The 15,929-nt window shown below is 47.0% G+C and overlaps 1 protein-coding gene across 2 annotated transcripts in view; it reads right to left on the minus strand.

The window, feature by feature from the left end:
- Positions 1 to 1,205: 1,205 nt before the first annotated feature.
- Positions 1,206 to 15,929, minus strand: part of CCDC148 (coiled-coil domain containing 148) — a 41,306-nt gene continuing 26,582 nt past the window's right edge. For both annotated transcript variants that reach the window (XM_079311390.1, XM_079311391.1), the window contains 5 exons: positions 6,607 to 6,747; positions 5,293 to 5,411; positions 3,971 to 4,088; positions 2,463 to 2,603; positions 1,206 to 1,436 (listed from right to left, as the gene is read on the minus strand). In XM_079311390.1, the coding sequence (XP_079167516.1) occupies positions 1,290 to 1,436; positions 2,463 to 2,603; positions 3,971 to 4,088; positions 5,293 to 5,411; positions 6,607 to 6,747 (666 nt within the window). In that variant the 3' untranslated portion in view covers positions 1,206 to 1,289. The remainder of the gene's footprint in view (positions 1,437 to 2,462; positions 2,604 to 3,970; positions 4,089 to 5,292; positions 5,412 to 6,606; positions 6,748 to 15,929) is intronic.

Here is a 15,929-nt window from a genome sequence, read left to right on the forward strand (position 1 = left end):
AGTGCTGTTATAAAAGCTGTTAAGATTTTCATTCCTACAGTATTTAAAGGTGTCACAAACAGGCACATGCCAAGAGGAACAGCACAGCACCCAGCAGGGTCAGCTGAGGACCTGACCTTCAGGCACTAGCTAGCATTAAAGACACTTTTCTCATTACCAAAATTCACAAATAAGTAGTTTAGCTTGTAACCAAATTACTTATTTTTCACAGAGAAATTCTCATCAAGCTTTATTAAAGCACTATTGAGAGTGAACTGCCCATGCCTGGCATAAAGACAGCTGAGCTCTGAACTCCCACCCCTAGCCATTTTTTATCCTGTAGATCTGCTTTTAAGCCAAAGGAAAAATCAGCTGCCTAGGTTTGGGATGATGCCTGCCTGGGAACTGTCTCACAGCCAGTCTGTTCCCCACAGCAAAGCACTGCTGCTCTGCCCACAGGAATAATACCCAGCCAGTTGTGAGGTGGCCAAATGTGTTTTAAAAATAACGAGTTACCCCAAAGGAGATACCAAAATAAAAAGCACAAATATACACAGAATTGTAATTTTAGCACAAGCACACAGAGGGTGACCCCAGAAGACATCACTCCCCCAGCTCAGGGCAGGCTCTGCAGCATCTCCCCAATAAACTCAGCTGCAACACTGGGATTATGCTGCTCCTGGGCTGACCCTGTGCACACTCCCAGGAGTCTGTCACACCAGAAAATAAAGAAATAAAGATCCCAGCTCTAGTTATAATTTATACTGAAAAAATAATCTGCAATATGAAATTGTATGACTGGTTTGCAGTAAATATGATACAGCAAGTTGCCTTCTAAATATAGACAAAGGTTTAAGTTTCATCTTATCATAATCAAGGAATATTAGAAACATTCATTGCAATGAAGATTTTATAACTAAAACAATCAAATTCTCAAGAAACTTGGAAAGAAAATTGTGAGATTTATTTATGTAACATAATAAAATCTGAAGCAACTGCTGTGCAAAGCTATTTTGGACTTCTGCTGCCAATTAAATCCCAAGAATTGCTCCCCCAGGTGCAGCCCATCAGATTGTCTGTGCTGTGTGCAGGAGCCCTTTAGCAAGGTGTGCCAGCTGCCAGTGGGAAGGCCGTGGGCAGCCCCAGGACAGCAGCACACAGCCCAGCCCCTGCTGCCCCGCTCAGAAGGGCTGCACACACACACGGGGTGTCAGCAGGTCGGGACACACCAAAGGGAGCTGACTCAGCTTTGCATGCTGGGGGCCACACCAGACCCCTCATGCTCCTCTGCCCCTCAGGTGAGAGCTGCTCTACGGGTTAAAAGCTGTAGATTCCATGTCTCTCCTTGGAAGCTTCGGTGGTGGAAGTTTTGACAAAACCTCTCTTGCATAAAGTGTTTTATGCAGCCCAGCTTCTCGGAGAGCGAGCTCCACACGGAGCCTGGGGTCAGAAATGACCTGTTAAAAAACCACAGCAATGATCAGTAGAAGCCACAAAGCTCCCTGAGGAGCTGCTGCCATCCCTCACGTTCTCCATGCTCACAGCCCCAAGAGCAGCACAGACTCCAATCTCCTCCTGGTTGTTCCTATGGAATCCAAGTACTTCAAATGCCTTTATGATTTTTCTCACGGTATTGCCTTGTGCTTACAGGGCAGTGCCACTTCCATTTGTCAGAAGGAAAATTAGTCCCAGGGAAATTACTTCTGAAATTTATCAGAAGTTTATCTGACAAGATTTGTAAGCCTCTTTCCAATCCTTGTTCCACAGTCTGCAGTGGGACTGCGCTGGAAGCACAAGGAAGAGCAAAACCTTGAAGAAGCTCCAGCCTCACCACCCCAGTGCCCAGAGCTGCTGGAGACCAGCACAGGGAACATGATCCACAGCCCTGCAGCACTGGGAAGGAGCACAGGGATGTGCTGGGCAGGGATCACAAACTGCAGCCTGAGCAGCACCAAACCTGGCTGGAGTGGAAACAGAAAGAGCATGCTGAGAATATAGATATAGGACCCAAATATACATATTCAAATACACATGTTCAGAGCATGTTTAAGTTAAGATTTGTCAGAACCTCATACATTGATCAGGTCTGGGGAATTTTAATAACCAAACAAAGCCCACATCTTCCCATTACCAAACTGAGAAGATTTAAAATGTCTTAAAATAGGTAGTTCTGGACAACTTTAGCTATACACATTGTTAAATTTTTCATCTTATTCAGTGTCAAAAGAAAGCTTTTACACCACACAATTGTACTATAGCTCTTCTCTTTTTGTAAATAATTTTCAAATTCCAGAGCGTGAATTACTGCAAATGTATTGATTGAGAAGATAGGGAACATTGAGGGAATCTAAAGAAATCAAGATATTCCTTGAGTGCCTTTGGAATTGAGGGAGCAGCCTCCTCGGCGACCCGAGAGCCCTGAAGCAGGAGCAGAGCCAGCCCAGCTCCTGCCTCGTTCCCTCAGCAGGAGTGCAGCCCTTTACCTGCTCTTCACTGAACGTGTGCAGCCTGAAGAGGGGCTGCTGCAGCCCAGGCTCCTCCCTGCTCCCGATGCCCATCCGAGCTCTGGACGCCGCCGTGTCAGCCACTGCTCTGCCTGGATCTGTCCCGGCAGCGACGGCCACCTGCAGGCACGGCGAGAAGGCAAGTTCCAGCGGTGCAGGGCTGAGGCACAGCACGCACTGCACTCACAGCCTCCCTCTGCCCCTGCGTGGGGCAGGGTCCCTGCTGCAGCAGGGTGAGACAGCAGCCCGGACTGACACGAGCTCATCACCCTGCAGCACCCGCAGCTCCTGCAGGTCCACACTTTCTTCTTCTTCTTCCAACGGAAACAAAGTTGTTCAGGGCGATACTTCACCATTTTTACAGAGTCATGGGCAACAGCATTGAGTGATATGCCCCAAATAATACAACTCTGGTTTTTTCTGAAGTGCAACTGCTTTAACTGTGCAATTTCCTGTTGCTAGATCAATATCAAAGACTCCCAGACACTGTATTGTGTCAGAGTTAATATTTTTTCGCTGTTTACTTTCTTTGTGTTAAAATGTTCAGATGCAGGCTAATACTACTTTGGAAAAATACAGAAGGATGCACGAGCAAAATAACTGAAGTCAGAAGCCCATATGAAGAATGGCTAAAAGTGGGAAAAAATACTTTAAATTGCATAAGATAACTTTTTCACCCATTTGTTTAGTAAAATGTCATTTTGTATTGCTGCCCAAATCACTTTACTAAAGATCCTTCCTCTACCCCCCTCCACCCATATAAACAATGTACATACTTTATAAAGCAACATTTCTTTAGTGTGAAACAGAGAATAAGTGTTGGTCAGAGAGGCATAATGAAATGGGAGCATCCTCATCCCAGGCAAAGGCCCTTTAGAAGCATTTTCTACTCTGGCAAGAGAATTGAGTCAGAGGAAAAAGCTCAACTGATCACAACTACCAACCAGCCTCTTTCAAGGAAAAACAAGGAGATTACACACAGAAATGTATATTAAGGCAAAATTACTCTTTCAAAAGTCAGCAATAGAAAAAAAAAATAACCCTAGTACTACTTTTACTATGACATTAGCTGGCATTAGTAGGCATTTTATGGGTGCCTTTTGAAAAGTAATGTGCTGAAGTTTCAGAGACTCGAATATCTCTGAAGAAAAGTAATCCAGGGTGTGAAAGTTTCCAGAATTTAAAAAGAATATAAATTACTCATAAATCTTGCCTAAGTGTCAAGGCACACTTAAGGTTATTAAAACAAACAAAACCCAGAAAAAATCACATCCAACCTGGAAAAAACCTTCTCTATCTCCTTTCAGATATCAGCAGCTGCTAGAGTACAATTTAATGTCATAACGTTCGTGCTGTCAGAGCTCCAAAGGACACAGGATTTATAGCAGAGAGAATGACTGTAGGCAGTCCCGCAGTGCCTTTCCCTCGCTCCCCGGTGTCCTTTGAGGCGCTGGGTGTGGGTGAGACCCGTCCCAGCCCGCACCCACCTGCTGCCGCAGCGCTGCCAGGCGCCGCTGCCTGCGCTGCTGCTGCTGCTCCCGGAGCACGGCCAGATCCCGCTGCTGCTGCTGCCGCCGCTCCAGCAGCGCCCGGCGGAGCCGCACCCTGCGGGGACAGCGGGGACACTGCGGGGACACTGCCCAGGGACAGGGACAGGGACAGGGACAGGGACAGGGACAGGGACAGGGGCAGGGACAGATCCCGCTGCTGCTGCTGCCGCCGCTCCAGCAGCGCCCGGCGGAGCCGCACCCTGCGGGGACAGCGGGGACACTGCGGGGACACTGCCCAGGGACAGCGGGGACACTGCGGGGACACTGCCCTGGGACAGGGACACTGCCCCAATGCTGGGGTGCCACTGCAGCTGGAACCCTCCCCAGTCTCCTCTGCACCCTCCTCAGCACGTGCTGCACCAAAACACCTCAGAAAGGCAGAGGTGTTTTTTCATTTCAGTGTGCTCTTGCTGGAGTTTTTTGGTTTGGCTTTTTGGGGAAGGAGAGTTTGGGGAGTTGTGCTTTTTGATTTGTTTTGGTGGGTTTTGGTCAGTTGTTCTTTAAACAACTTGGCTAACCTTTCAGATCCCATGTCTAGACCACAGTTTTTCTCTAGCATGCTTTATATAGCCCTGGTACTCTTTTTTCTCCCCTATTTTCTTTGCCAAGAAGAAATGTTCTATCACATCTGTGTATGGCAGAAGAAATCTTTCCTATAACCCTTTCCATTGAAAGAAACACCTCACTCACAGTTTTGTCACTAGAAAAAGAAAAAAAACCACTTGAGACTTCCTCCACCCTTCTTCCAAAGGAAAAAGCTGGAGGTTCACACCAGTGACTCCAGAGCTTTACCCTCAGCAGTTCTGTGCTCTTCCACCTTTCACTGCAGGCATTTTCAGACTGTGGTGCAGAGTCTGCTCCTTATGGAGCTATAGATATTTCTTGGCATGTCACTTCTACAGGACTTGTCAATGCCATGCTTTGAATTTGGAGAATTCAACGAGACAGCTGCTTCGACGACAATAAAACATGTATCATTATTTTCTTACTTTCCAAATTTTAGTAAGCTCAAAGGAGTATTTAATTTGGCTATAAATTACAACAATCAGAACTAAACCTGCAGTTTGCTTGTGGCTAGCACAGACCTCTGTGTCAGTAACCCAATCACAACTAGCAGGACAAACAAATTGATCTCAGGAGTGTGGTACAAGGCTGCCTGAGGGCACCCCAGAGAGGCTTCCAGCTCCTTACAGTGTCCACTGGAGTTCAGGCAGGGAAATGCTCCAGCAGTAGCGCTCAGGGTCATTCTGTTCTATTACCTTTCTCTGTCTTTGGCTGCTTGTTCAGCCATTAATTTTCTCAATTCCTCCAGATGTTGTAGATCTCTCTCCTCCTGTTCTTGCCACTTGAGCTCTTTCTCAGCCCAGTACTTTTTCAGCTAGAGTTTGAACAAATGCAGCAAACAAATTAACACTCATTCCGAAGCCCAGGCAGTGAGAACAAAGCAAATGAGAAATGCATTAAGTTAGAGATTCCAATTTTGATCCTTTTAGAATAAAATTTATATTTTGGTGCACTACAAGGTAGCAGAATATTTACTAGAAGAGCAAGAAGATGTGGAGCCCCCACAACAAAAGTACTAAATTCTGTGAACACTAATTTGAATATATTTCCCACCACAATGTGAATCCAGTGCTTCCATTCTGCTTGCATTGCCCAGAAAAGCAGCTGCAGTATAAGGTTATCAGCTCTTTTAAGGATCTAGGATACAAAGCACAAATGAAACATATGACTGCTGACCCCAAACAGCTTCTATTCCATCTGTGCATGGGCAGAGGGCCTCTCGATACAGGCATCACACAGAGCAAGAGAAAAGTTTGCACCACCAGAATATTTACAGATGAAATGAATATTGGTGTGGCTGGGTCAGCACTGCCTCCCTAAGCCCCTTCCTTCCCTGTGGTTTCAGAGCCTCCTGCCACTACAAACGCCGTGAGTACAAAGGCAAATGCACAGAGTGAGTGCAGCAGAGAGAGGAGCAGCAAAGCCACTCGTGACCTGAGCAGCAAAGCCTCCCTAAACATCCCTCTCTGTGCCACTGGACTCAGGCAAATCCCAGTGGAACAGCCACAGGGACGTTTGCACATCACTTGGGCAGAAAGGCAACACAAATGCTCATGGCACAGCTCGATTTTCCAAAGCATGGCAGCCACTGCAGTGCATTGCTGAGCTGCTGTGGAGCTGCACCAGCCCGTGTCCCCAGGACAGCAGCACTATCCTGGCCCCAGGGCACCCTGCAGCCTCTGCTGTGCTGCAGCCCCTGTGTGGCAGCTCTCCTGCTGCACTGCAGACCTGTGCAGTCAGACCCAGCCCTGCCTCTGGGCTGCTTTGGTGACACACACACAAAACTTGCTGGGGCTTTCTTCCTGAGAAATGCAATAGATTAATGTAACTGGTGTGTCAGATCAGGCAGCATTAGAGCTAAAATGGACAGGAGCAAGACCTGACTAACCATTTGCCCATCTCTACATCAACACATAATACTGTACAAGAATACCTATGAGATCAGTTATAGATTTTAGAAGCAATGGTACACATTAATATATGAAAAAATGTATAAAAGTTTCTCATACTTTCTCTTTATCCTGAGCTCTACGCATGGTTTCCTGTTCTCTCTGTAGCCTTTCTCTCTCATCTTCCTTTTCTTTTCTTCTGGCAGCCACAGCAGCTTCTAGTTTGGCAGCTTCTTCCTGCTGTGCTTTCCACTGTAGAACCTGGAAGAAACAGTTGAAGAGACAGTCCTGCAGCAGACTGTGAAACACGGATCTGCCAAGCTGAGACTGGGAAAGAAACTCCTGTAATCTGCTTACAAAATAAGATTTATAATCTTATCAACAACACAACCATTCAGCAAACACTACTTTTCTGCATGTTCATGTGCAGTTCCCAGCTGATGGCATAATGTGCAATAAAATCACATATGGAAAGGTTTTAGGCAAAATTGTTAAATCGGTCTCAGTAATACACATTTCCCTTCATCACTTAGAACCTGTGAAGGGATGGAGACCAAGAGTCCCAGAGCAGAGTCATTCCCAGCCTTCAGCACAGGCACTCCTGTACCAGCACCTTGCCTCCAGCCTGGCTCACTCCAGGGATTTACCTGTGCCAGCTGCTGGGCTGGGCTGGGCTGGTCCATGCTCCCTGCACCCCTCGCTGCAGGGCTGCCACACTTCCTAAAAATCCTCCTGGAGCTGTCATGGACCCCCCAGCCCAGCAGGCCAAAATCCCTTCCTGACACAACCCTGACTGTGCTGGTTACAGAAGAGAGCTTGTGCCCAGTCTGGCCATGGCAGGACCCTCTGCAGTGCCCCAGCCCAGCCAGCCCCATCCCCTCCCTGCTGTCACCTGTGTGCTCCCCTGTGCCATGCTGCTGCCTACAGCATTAATGGTGCCTCCTTTTGGTTGGCTTGCCAGCTCTTTTTGTAATGGATTTGTCAAGCACTAACAGAACTCTATCCCTCTAAGGAACAAGCATTGCAGCCATTTCTCAGCTGGTTTTCTAACACTACAGAACTTAAATACACAGATATGAAAATGCTTATAATTTTTCCACCTTTCCTGCATTTCACTAGCTGTATGTGCAGATTATTAATTATTCTGGTTTGTGCTTATAAATTATGTTCTATTTAGAAATCCAGCACTCCCCATGGTCCAAGGTTCTCAAAGAGCTGCATCTCTGAACAATGCCATGTTTACCCTCCTTCTTGCTAAAATAACAATTATCCTTTTTTCTTTGCAATCCACTGAACAATGCTGTGACTCCTCATGGGGTGCAGGTAAAATGTTAAGACGAAAATAACCTGAAAATGCAGAGGGTACAAAGGGGACAGAGCCAGGCTCTTCCAGAAGTGCCCAGTGACAGAAAGGCACAGACTGAAACCTCTGAAATTCCCATGCATTGATCACTTCCCTATGGAGAGGCTGGGTGAGCACAGAACATGCTGCCCAGGGAGGCTGTGGAGCTGTGCAAACCTGGTCCTGGGGCTGTGCAAACCCGGGTTGAGCCTGGTCCTGGGGCTGTGCAAACCCGGGTTCAGCCTGGTCCTGGGGCTGTGCAAACCCGGGTTGAGCCTGGCCCTGGGGCTGTGCAAACCCGGGTTCAGCCTGGTACTGGGGCTGTGCAAACCCGGGTTCAGCCTGGTCCTGGGGCTGTGCAAACCCGGGTTCAGCCTGGTCCTGGGGCTGTGCAAACCCGGGTTCAGCCTGGCCCTGGGGCTGTGCAAACCCGGGTTCAGCCTGGCCCTGGGGCTGTGCAAACCCGGGTTCAGCCTGGCCCTGGAGCTGTGCAAACCCGGGTTCAGCCTGGCCCTGGGGCTGTGCAAACCCGGGTTCAGCCTGGTCCTGGGGCTGTGCAAACCCGGGTTCAGCCTGGTCCTGGGGCTGTGCAAACCCGGGTTCAGCCTGGCCCTGGGGCTGTGCAAACCCGGGTTCAGCCTGGTCCTGGGGCTGTGCAAACCCGGGTTCAGCCTGGTCCTGGGGCTGTGCAAACCCGGGTTCAGCCTGGCCCTGGAGCTGTGCAAACCCGGGTTCAGCCTGGCCCTGGGGCTGTGCAAACCCGGGTTCAGCCTGGTCCTGGCTCACTGCAGCTGATCCTGCTTGGGGTCAGCTGAGCACCCAAATCCAGCTGCCCACACACCCGAGACCTGAGACACCAGGGCTGTCTGAACTGACTTCTTCATGTAGCAACTTTGCCAGCAGCTGCTTATGCAGTTTAGTGGTTTAGGAATCTAAAATAAAATGCTAAATTGTTTCAGTTACCCTTCACTTGCCACATTAATGAACTCAAAAAGGAATGCTTTGAAAAGGAGTCAGAAGAACATGCAATCCTTTCTACCTTGCTTTTGAAACAGACTGAAGCAAAACCATATATAGAAAGATTTCAAATCTAACAAGCAAACAGTGAATGAAATCTGCTAAAAGCATACTCAGATTGGAGCTGGGATAAGCTGCAGGAGCATTTGAAGGAGCTTTAAAGTTCTGTAATAACATCACAGATTTTCTCAACTGATATGAGGTAACAGTAAGATTATGTAACCAAAAAATTGCTTTTTGTAAGCCTGGATTTCCCTGCACCCTGCTTCCCACTCCTCTCCAATGCTCTCCAGCACTGAGGTCAATGGCATGGAATGCAGTTTGTGATGCAGCTTCAGCTCCCCCATGTCTGAGAACTCCCTCATCCTCTGGTGGCTTCTCTGGATATTCATTTATTGTTAACCAGGGATTTGTTTGGTTGTCTGATTGCAGCCATTGGTCTCAACAAAAGCTGCATTTCCCTGACACTTCAGGAGAACCAGTGCCTGGAAATGTCCCTAGAGAGCAGAGCAAACCTGCAGGGAGTCTGGGGTGATGATAACCAGCTGAAGGAAGCAAACCACACTGAAGAGTGGCACAGACACTAACCTGTCCTGAAATCATCTCCAGCCTCCCTATTAATGCATTTTACTGCAGTTTGTGTGGGATGTGTGGCACCCTGACCTGGTGACATGATCTCCTTTCCAGGTTGTTTCCAGCAGCTCTTTCATTTCAGTCTTTTGATCCCAGCCACAGATGAATGCTGGGGTACAGTCTGACAGGTTATGTACAAACAAATGAGCAGGACCAAGCATCAAATCCAGCACTTCACTGAGCTGACAAAGCTGTAACCACACAGCAGTTGCTCAGACAGAAATGACAGGCCAATAACTCAGTGTGCATCTCCCCTCCTTTATATATAAAATGTGACCATGATTCTGTAGTCTGGCCATGGCTTTTCCAAGAAGAGTTGAAATCATATAGGATAAAATGTTCCTAGTGCAGCAGAGGTGAAATGTAGGAAGTAACAAGAGTTGGACATTAGGCAGGTGATTGACACAGCAGTATATTTTAAAGCACATTTGAACATTAGATCCAGGGGAAATGCACGTGCAGAGGGTGTCAGGAGAGGCTCCCAGGCAGGCAGTGCATGTGCCCAGGTCAGACAGGAGCAGCAGCAGCTCTGGCCCTGCTCAGGCAGCACAGGGGACTCCCTGCCCTGGGCACAGAGCCTTTCCTGCCTTCCTGCTCTGCTCTGACAAGTGACCACCTGGGGCTGCATTGCCAGCATTCCTGCAATTCCAGTGTGCCAAGAAAGCCTGCTGCATTCATTGGGTTTATCCCCACAGGCAGGATCCTGCAGGTCTGGAGAACAAAACACCTCCCAAACAATAATTCTGCTTCACTACAGCAGCGATCTGGGACCACAGACTGCACAAAAAAATACAACCTGCTCTTGATTGCATTCTTCCATTCCTATTAGTTCAAAATCAGAAGGGTGTATTTTACTGTGTCAACAGTAAATGTTTTATTTTAAATATAAAAAAAAAATCTAAGCAGTTAAACTAATATTGAAAAGACACTGAAACCTGCTCTCCCATTGCCTGTTCCACAAAGTAGTCTCACTTTAGCAGTACAAGCACTGCCAATGTTAAGTTCTGAAAGTTTTTAATTACAATTGGCATTTCAAGTACATTTCACAGTTCATGTATTATTAGAGGGGGTTTTGCCAAGTGAATTATTAAATTGCTGTGCTGAACAGAATGCATGCACACCTTTTTCCAGTTCATTATTTCAAAATTGCATATTACAATAATGTAAAGTACACTACAAACTAATTAAAGTAATAAATTAGTTCTTCCACTCTAACATCTGAATAGCAATAATGTATTTACCATTCAACTAATGTTACAGAAATAGCTCTTTTAAAGACAAAACAACTCACAATACCTCAGCACCACGTGGGGTTTTCTCTTCAAGCAGCAATGAGCTGTTGCAAACAGACCCTGAAGCTGCCTGTGGTGGCACACAGGGACACAGGGCAGCTCCTGGAGCCAGGAGGCAACATCAGCCTCAGGAAAGGGAGGGAAATGAGGAGCCAAAAGGGTGCAAAACCCCAGGAGGAACAGTGTCAGAAATGACTGCCCAGAGCTCAGATCACTCTGTGCCACACAGAGACACACCAAGCTCATAGAATCCAAATTCTGTGCCAAAACTCCCAGTACTGTTTGTCATAACTGAAGGCATAAAAGGAAAATCCTCTGAGATCCCCACTCTGATGTCTTCTGGCTCCCTTCTTCAACCTTATAAAATGATACAACCCAAATACTCTCCAAGAATCTCCTGGAGTTTTATTAATCTCTGAATCACTTCTGCTCATCTTTCCTTATTTATACTATGGTTTGCAAGTTTCTTTTTCTTCTTCAAATTGTTCACAACTGATTCTAAGAATCTCTGGGAAAAAAATTAGGGGGTTCTCCAAGAAAAATAACTTGACAAATGAAGATTGTGCATGGTAGAAGAAATGACAAAAAAGAAAAGCCACAAAATTTGGCTGGTCATGGAAGGCCAGGGCAGAGCAGAGTCTGCCTGTTCCTGGTGGGATCACAGAACACCACAGCTGCATGGACACAAACAGCAAAACTGGATTCTGACACCACTAGAGATTCAAACACTATTTAAAGGAACTCAGTACTTAAAATCCCATGCATAACAAACCAAAACACACAGTGTGTCCCCACAGTCCCCCCAGGCTGCTGCCCACAGCAGGAGCACAAGCACAGCCCCCTGCTCCCAGTGGGGCCAGCTGCCCCAAAAATCACTACAAGCACCAGCAGCACTGCTCTGGGGGCAAAGCTCAGTCAGGCTACTGAAGGGACCCTTGGACACAGAGCAGGCACAGCAGCTTTAGGGCACCCCAGGCAGAGCCCAGGCAGGCACTGGGAAGCAGAAATAAGCTCTGGGAAGGATAAGCAGTGTGTTGTGAGAGCACAGCTCTGCTCACCACCCCAGACTGCTGCAGCTGCTCACCTGAGCCCAGCACGACTCCAGAAGCACCTTGAGAAATGTGCATGTGCAGATAACCACAGGGATCCCCTGCCCAAAGCAGCCCCAGCCCTCTCCTCTGCTCAGGGTCTTGCTCAATATAGAATTGAGAGTTATCCCATTTATGGCAAGCCAGAGATACCTCTTGAATCTTCCAGATGGAAGCCACAAGGCACAGAGAGGGAAAGATGCCTCTCAACTGCAAATTTGGAATTAAACCACGTCAACTATGACATTTTGCCTTCTCATTTTCAAAATAAGAGCTGCAGCCTCAGAATAAGTTGGTGACCAAAGGAATTCTGTTTATAGAGAAATGGCCATTTTAGAGCTCTGTGTTTCTAGGGTGTTCTGAAAAAGAAAAAAAATGCCAAGCAGATGTAAAAGGTGATAACTGATAAGTTACGTGCTGAAGAAATAGCAGGATTGCAAGATCAACCCTTCAGTGAATATATTGCTCTCAGCCCAGTTCCTAATGCAGTGCTGGGCACACACACAGGGTGTGGGCATGATGGAAATGGGATCTGGGATCCCCTGCAGTGCTGGGATTGATGGAAATGGGATCTGGGATCCTCTGCAGTGCTGGGATTGATGGAAATGGGATCTGGGATCCTCTGCAGTGCTGGGCACACACACAGGGTGCGGGCATGATGGAAATGGGATCTGGGATCCTCTGCAGTGCTGGGCACACACACACACAGGGTGTGGGCATGATGGAAATGGGATCTGGGATCCCCTGCAGTGCTGGGCACACACACACACAGGGTGTGGGCATGATGGAAATGGGATCTGGGATCCCCTGCAGTGCTGGGCATGATGGAAATGGGATCTGGGATCCTCTGCAGTGCTGGGCACACACACAGGGTGTGGGCATGATGGAAATGGGATCTGGGATCCCCTGCAGTGCTGGGATTGATGGAAATGGGATCTGGGATCCTCTGCAGTGCTGGGCACACACACAGGGTGTGGGCATGATGGAAATGGGATCTGGGATCCTCTGCAGTGCTGGGATTGATGGAAATGGGATCTGGGATCCTCTGCAGTGCTGGGCACACACACACACAGGGTGTGGGCATGATGGAAATGGGATCTGGGATCCCCTGCAGTGCTGCAGCAGCTCTCAGCCCAGGCTCTGGGCAGAGTGCAAGGGGCACCTCACACAGCTCCAGGTTGGATTTGCTTGCCAAGACTTCAGAAGCCACAAGTGAATTGTGCCCCAGCAAGGCTGACATTGCCAAGGAAACTGGGAAGTGTAGGAGACCTGCTGCTGATGTGTAATTGTGTTAACTGGCAATGATGAAAAAAGACTTGCACTATTCAAAGCTGCCACACATTGAAATACAAAATATTAACAGTGTTATTTCTGGAAATACAATAAGAATAGGAAGTGCATGTGTGTACTCCTAAATGGAAAGCTAATGAGATGGGTGCCTCAGGGTGTGAATACTAGAGCTTATAAAAGGGAAAAAATTAGAGTGTGTATTAGGAACAGTTCCCTGGAGTCTGAAATATTACAGGGCAAGGGGAGTTCATCCAAACAATTTGAAAATGCCATCTTTTTAAATATTTGAGGGTGCTTTTTTATAAGCCTAGTATGCATATTTTTTTCTTTTTCAGGAGTCAGTAACCTTCTGAACTACCTCAAAGGTTTCAGAAAGCCAATATGGGACTGCAGGAGGAGCTGGGAGAGGTTCAGGTTTGCACAGGGGTCCATAGCACATATCCCCATCAGCAAGAGCCAGTGCTGGTCACAGCTCTGGCCAGGTGCTGGTGGCAGGGCCCAGGGATGCCCTGCTGGCTGTGCTCTGTGGCTCCACTGCATTCACACCCCTGCAAACTGAGCAGTGAATAAAACCCCACTGCCCATGGCAGGGCTGGGGCAGAGAGGAGGGAGCTCCCTCTGCCTGGAACACAACCCAGCTCTCCTGTCCTGGCAGAGCTCCTGCTGCTCCTGGACAGTCCTGAGACACACAGGGGACGAGTTCTGACATCCTGTCAGCAGCAAACTCCTGTGGCACTAACAGGTGCTGTCTGAAGGCTCCAGTAACTTTCAGCTCTAAATATCTCCCCTTTTTCTCTAAACTGGGCATTCTGCAACCCTAAAAGCTTCTGAGCAGCACCTGGAACCACACCCAGACTCCACAGGGGTGTGAAGGAAAGGCAAATGTGCACAGACAGCCTCTGCAAGTGCTTCCCATGTACTGTGCATGAGCTTTGTCTGACCCAAGGACACAACATGTCAGGGCTGTGCTGACCTCAGACTATAATATTACATCTGGGTTGAAAACTCAGTACTGACTCAGCTTTGGTGAATGTTAAAGTCTTAGACACTTGCTCACATCCATTTTGGAGACATGCTATAGCATCCCACAGCTCTTCAGTTCACCACAAACATGAGGAGCTATATTTAAAATTTAGGTTATAATTTCCTTGTATTTTTTATATCCAACGAATGGATGGGTCAACTCAGTGGTGAACAAACAACATTTCTGAAAAAAGAAAACCATTCTCTTGAGTAGCTTACTATTCAAATATTTATTATTTTTAAAAGTTTTATTCAAAATGATTGGATTATAGTCAAAGCACTGGCTGTGATACCTCTGTGGATTTTTTTTTTACATTCAGTTGTAATATTTCAATGTTGGTCTCTTCTGATAGTCAGAGCATTTAAACCAGTGACTTGACTACATGCTGAGCATTTTTTTTTCCCTAAGTTTACTGTCACATCCTTTCTTAAAATACAGGAAAGGAGAAGGAAAGCAGTCTGCAAGATGCTTTATACAATTTGCAATACTCCTGCTAATTCCACCTGATGCTTTTCTGTTTGAAATTAATTTATCTTAGTTTCTGCCAGGATAAGAAATGCAAGACCTGCTCTCCCAAAGTCACAATGTGTTGCAAGAGATTTTAGCACTGGGGTGGGGATTAATCCTGGAGCACAAAAGGAGGGAGAGAAGAGATTTAAAGGCAAGCAGGCACACAACTCAGTGCTGAGGAAGAAAAGCCCCCCAAGCAGCACACACAGGAGATCCAACTGCCCTAAGGTCTGCTGCTCTACTCTTCTTTTAAAATCTTTTTATATGAAGATGAAAAGTATCAGATTACAAATATTTGAAGACAGATTCAATAAAAAAATAATGTTTGGAATGCAGAGACCTCAGCTGAATTTGTGATTAATACAGCAAGTACTTCAAACCCCAGCTGTGGGGCAGCACCTCCTAATCCTCTGGAAAGATCACTCCTCACTTCATGCCTTGCCTACCTTGCAGTGTGGAACAATTTGCCTCTCTGTGTTGTTCAGGAAAAAGAATTTTACCGAGAGAGAATTTGTTTTACAGTGCCTGCTGCAGAGCCCTGGGGATCAGATTCCCACAGCACAAAGCACAGCAGCTCTGAGTGACTCCTGATCACCCATCAAAGTGTGACCCCCCAGGGTTTGTTTTGTTTGCTTTCCCCTGGCAAACAGAGGTGTTAAAGATATGTACAGGCACCTTTACTCTTTAAGAATGTACAGTGTATCCTCCCCTGCATTATCCATTCACATTTTATTTCCTTCAGATGGCCACCATATGGCCCTCCTGATTTATTTCACCTGAGCTTCTTGAGCTATCCCAAAGTTCCTCCTTAGGGACTCTGACTTCTGCTAAGGACACACATTGACCCTCTGTGAGATGGAACATGGAATAAAAATTGGAAAGTCCTTTCCCCAAGTAGAAACTGCTATAAATATTAACTTCTCTGCTGCTTTACTTTTTAATTATCCCTCCCTGTCAGTCACAAGGCCCAGAGTCTCCCCAATGGCATGGGTGCTTCAAGTGCACTTAAAACAGCTTTAAACTGTGCATTCTTTGGTCAAACTGCTGCCCCTTTGGCTGGTTGACAAGGAAGAGAACTGTATAAAAGCTGGGTGATACTGTGGTTATTGCAGTAACCAAACCAGTGCACAGCCTGTCAGACATTGCACCTCTTTCCCTGTGTGTGCCATCACCTCCTTTCACAGATGGGGTCACCACAAATGCTGGACTCTCTCTGAAACCTTCTTCTGTAAGGAAGGAGATCTCTG

The sequence above is a fragment of the Erithacus rubecula genome (genome assembly GCF_903797595.1).
Source record: "Erithacus rubecula genome assembly, chromosome: 8".
NCBI lineage: Eukaryota > Metazoa > Chordata > Aves > Passeriformes > Muscicapidae > Erithacus > Erithacus rubecula.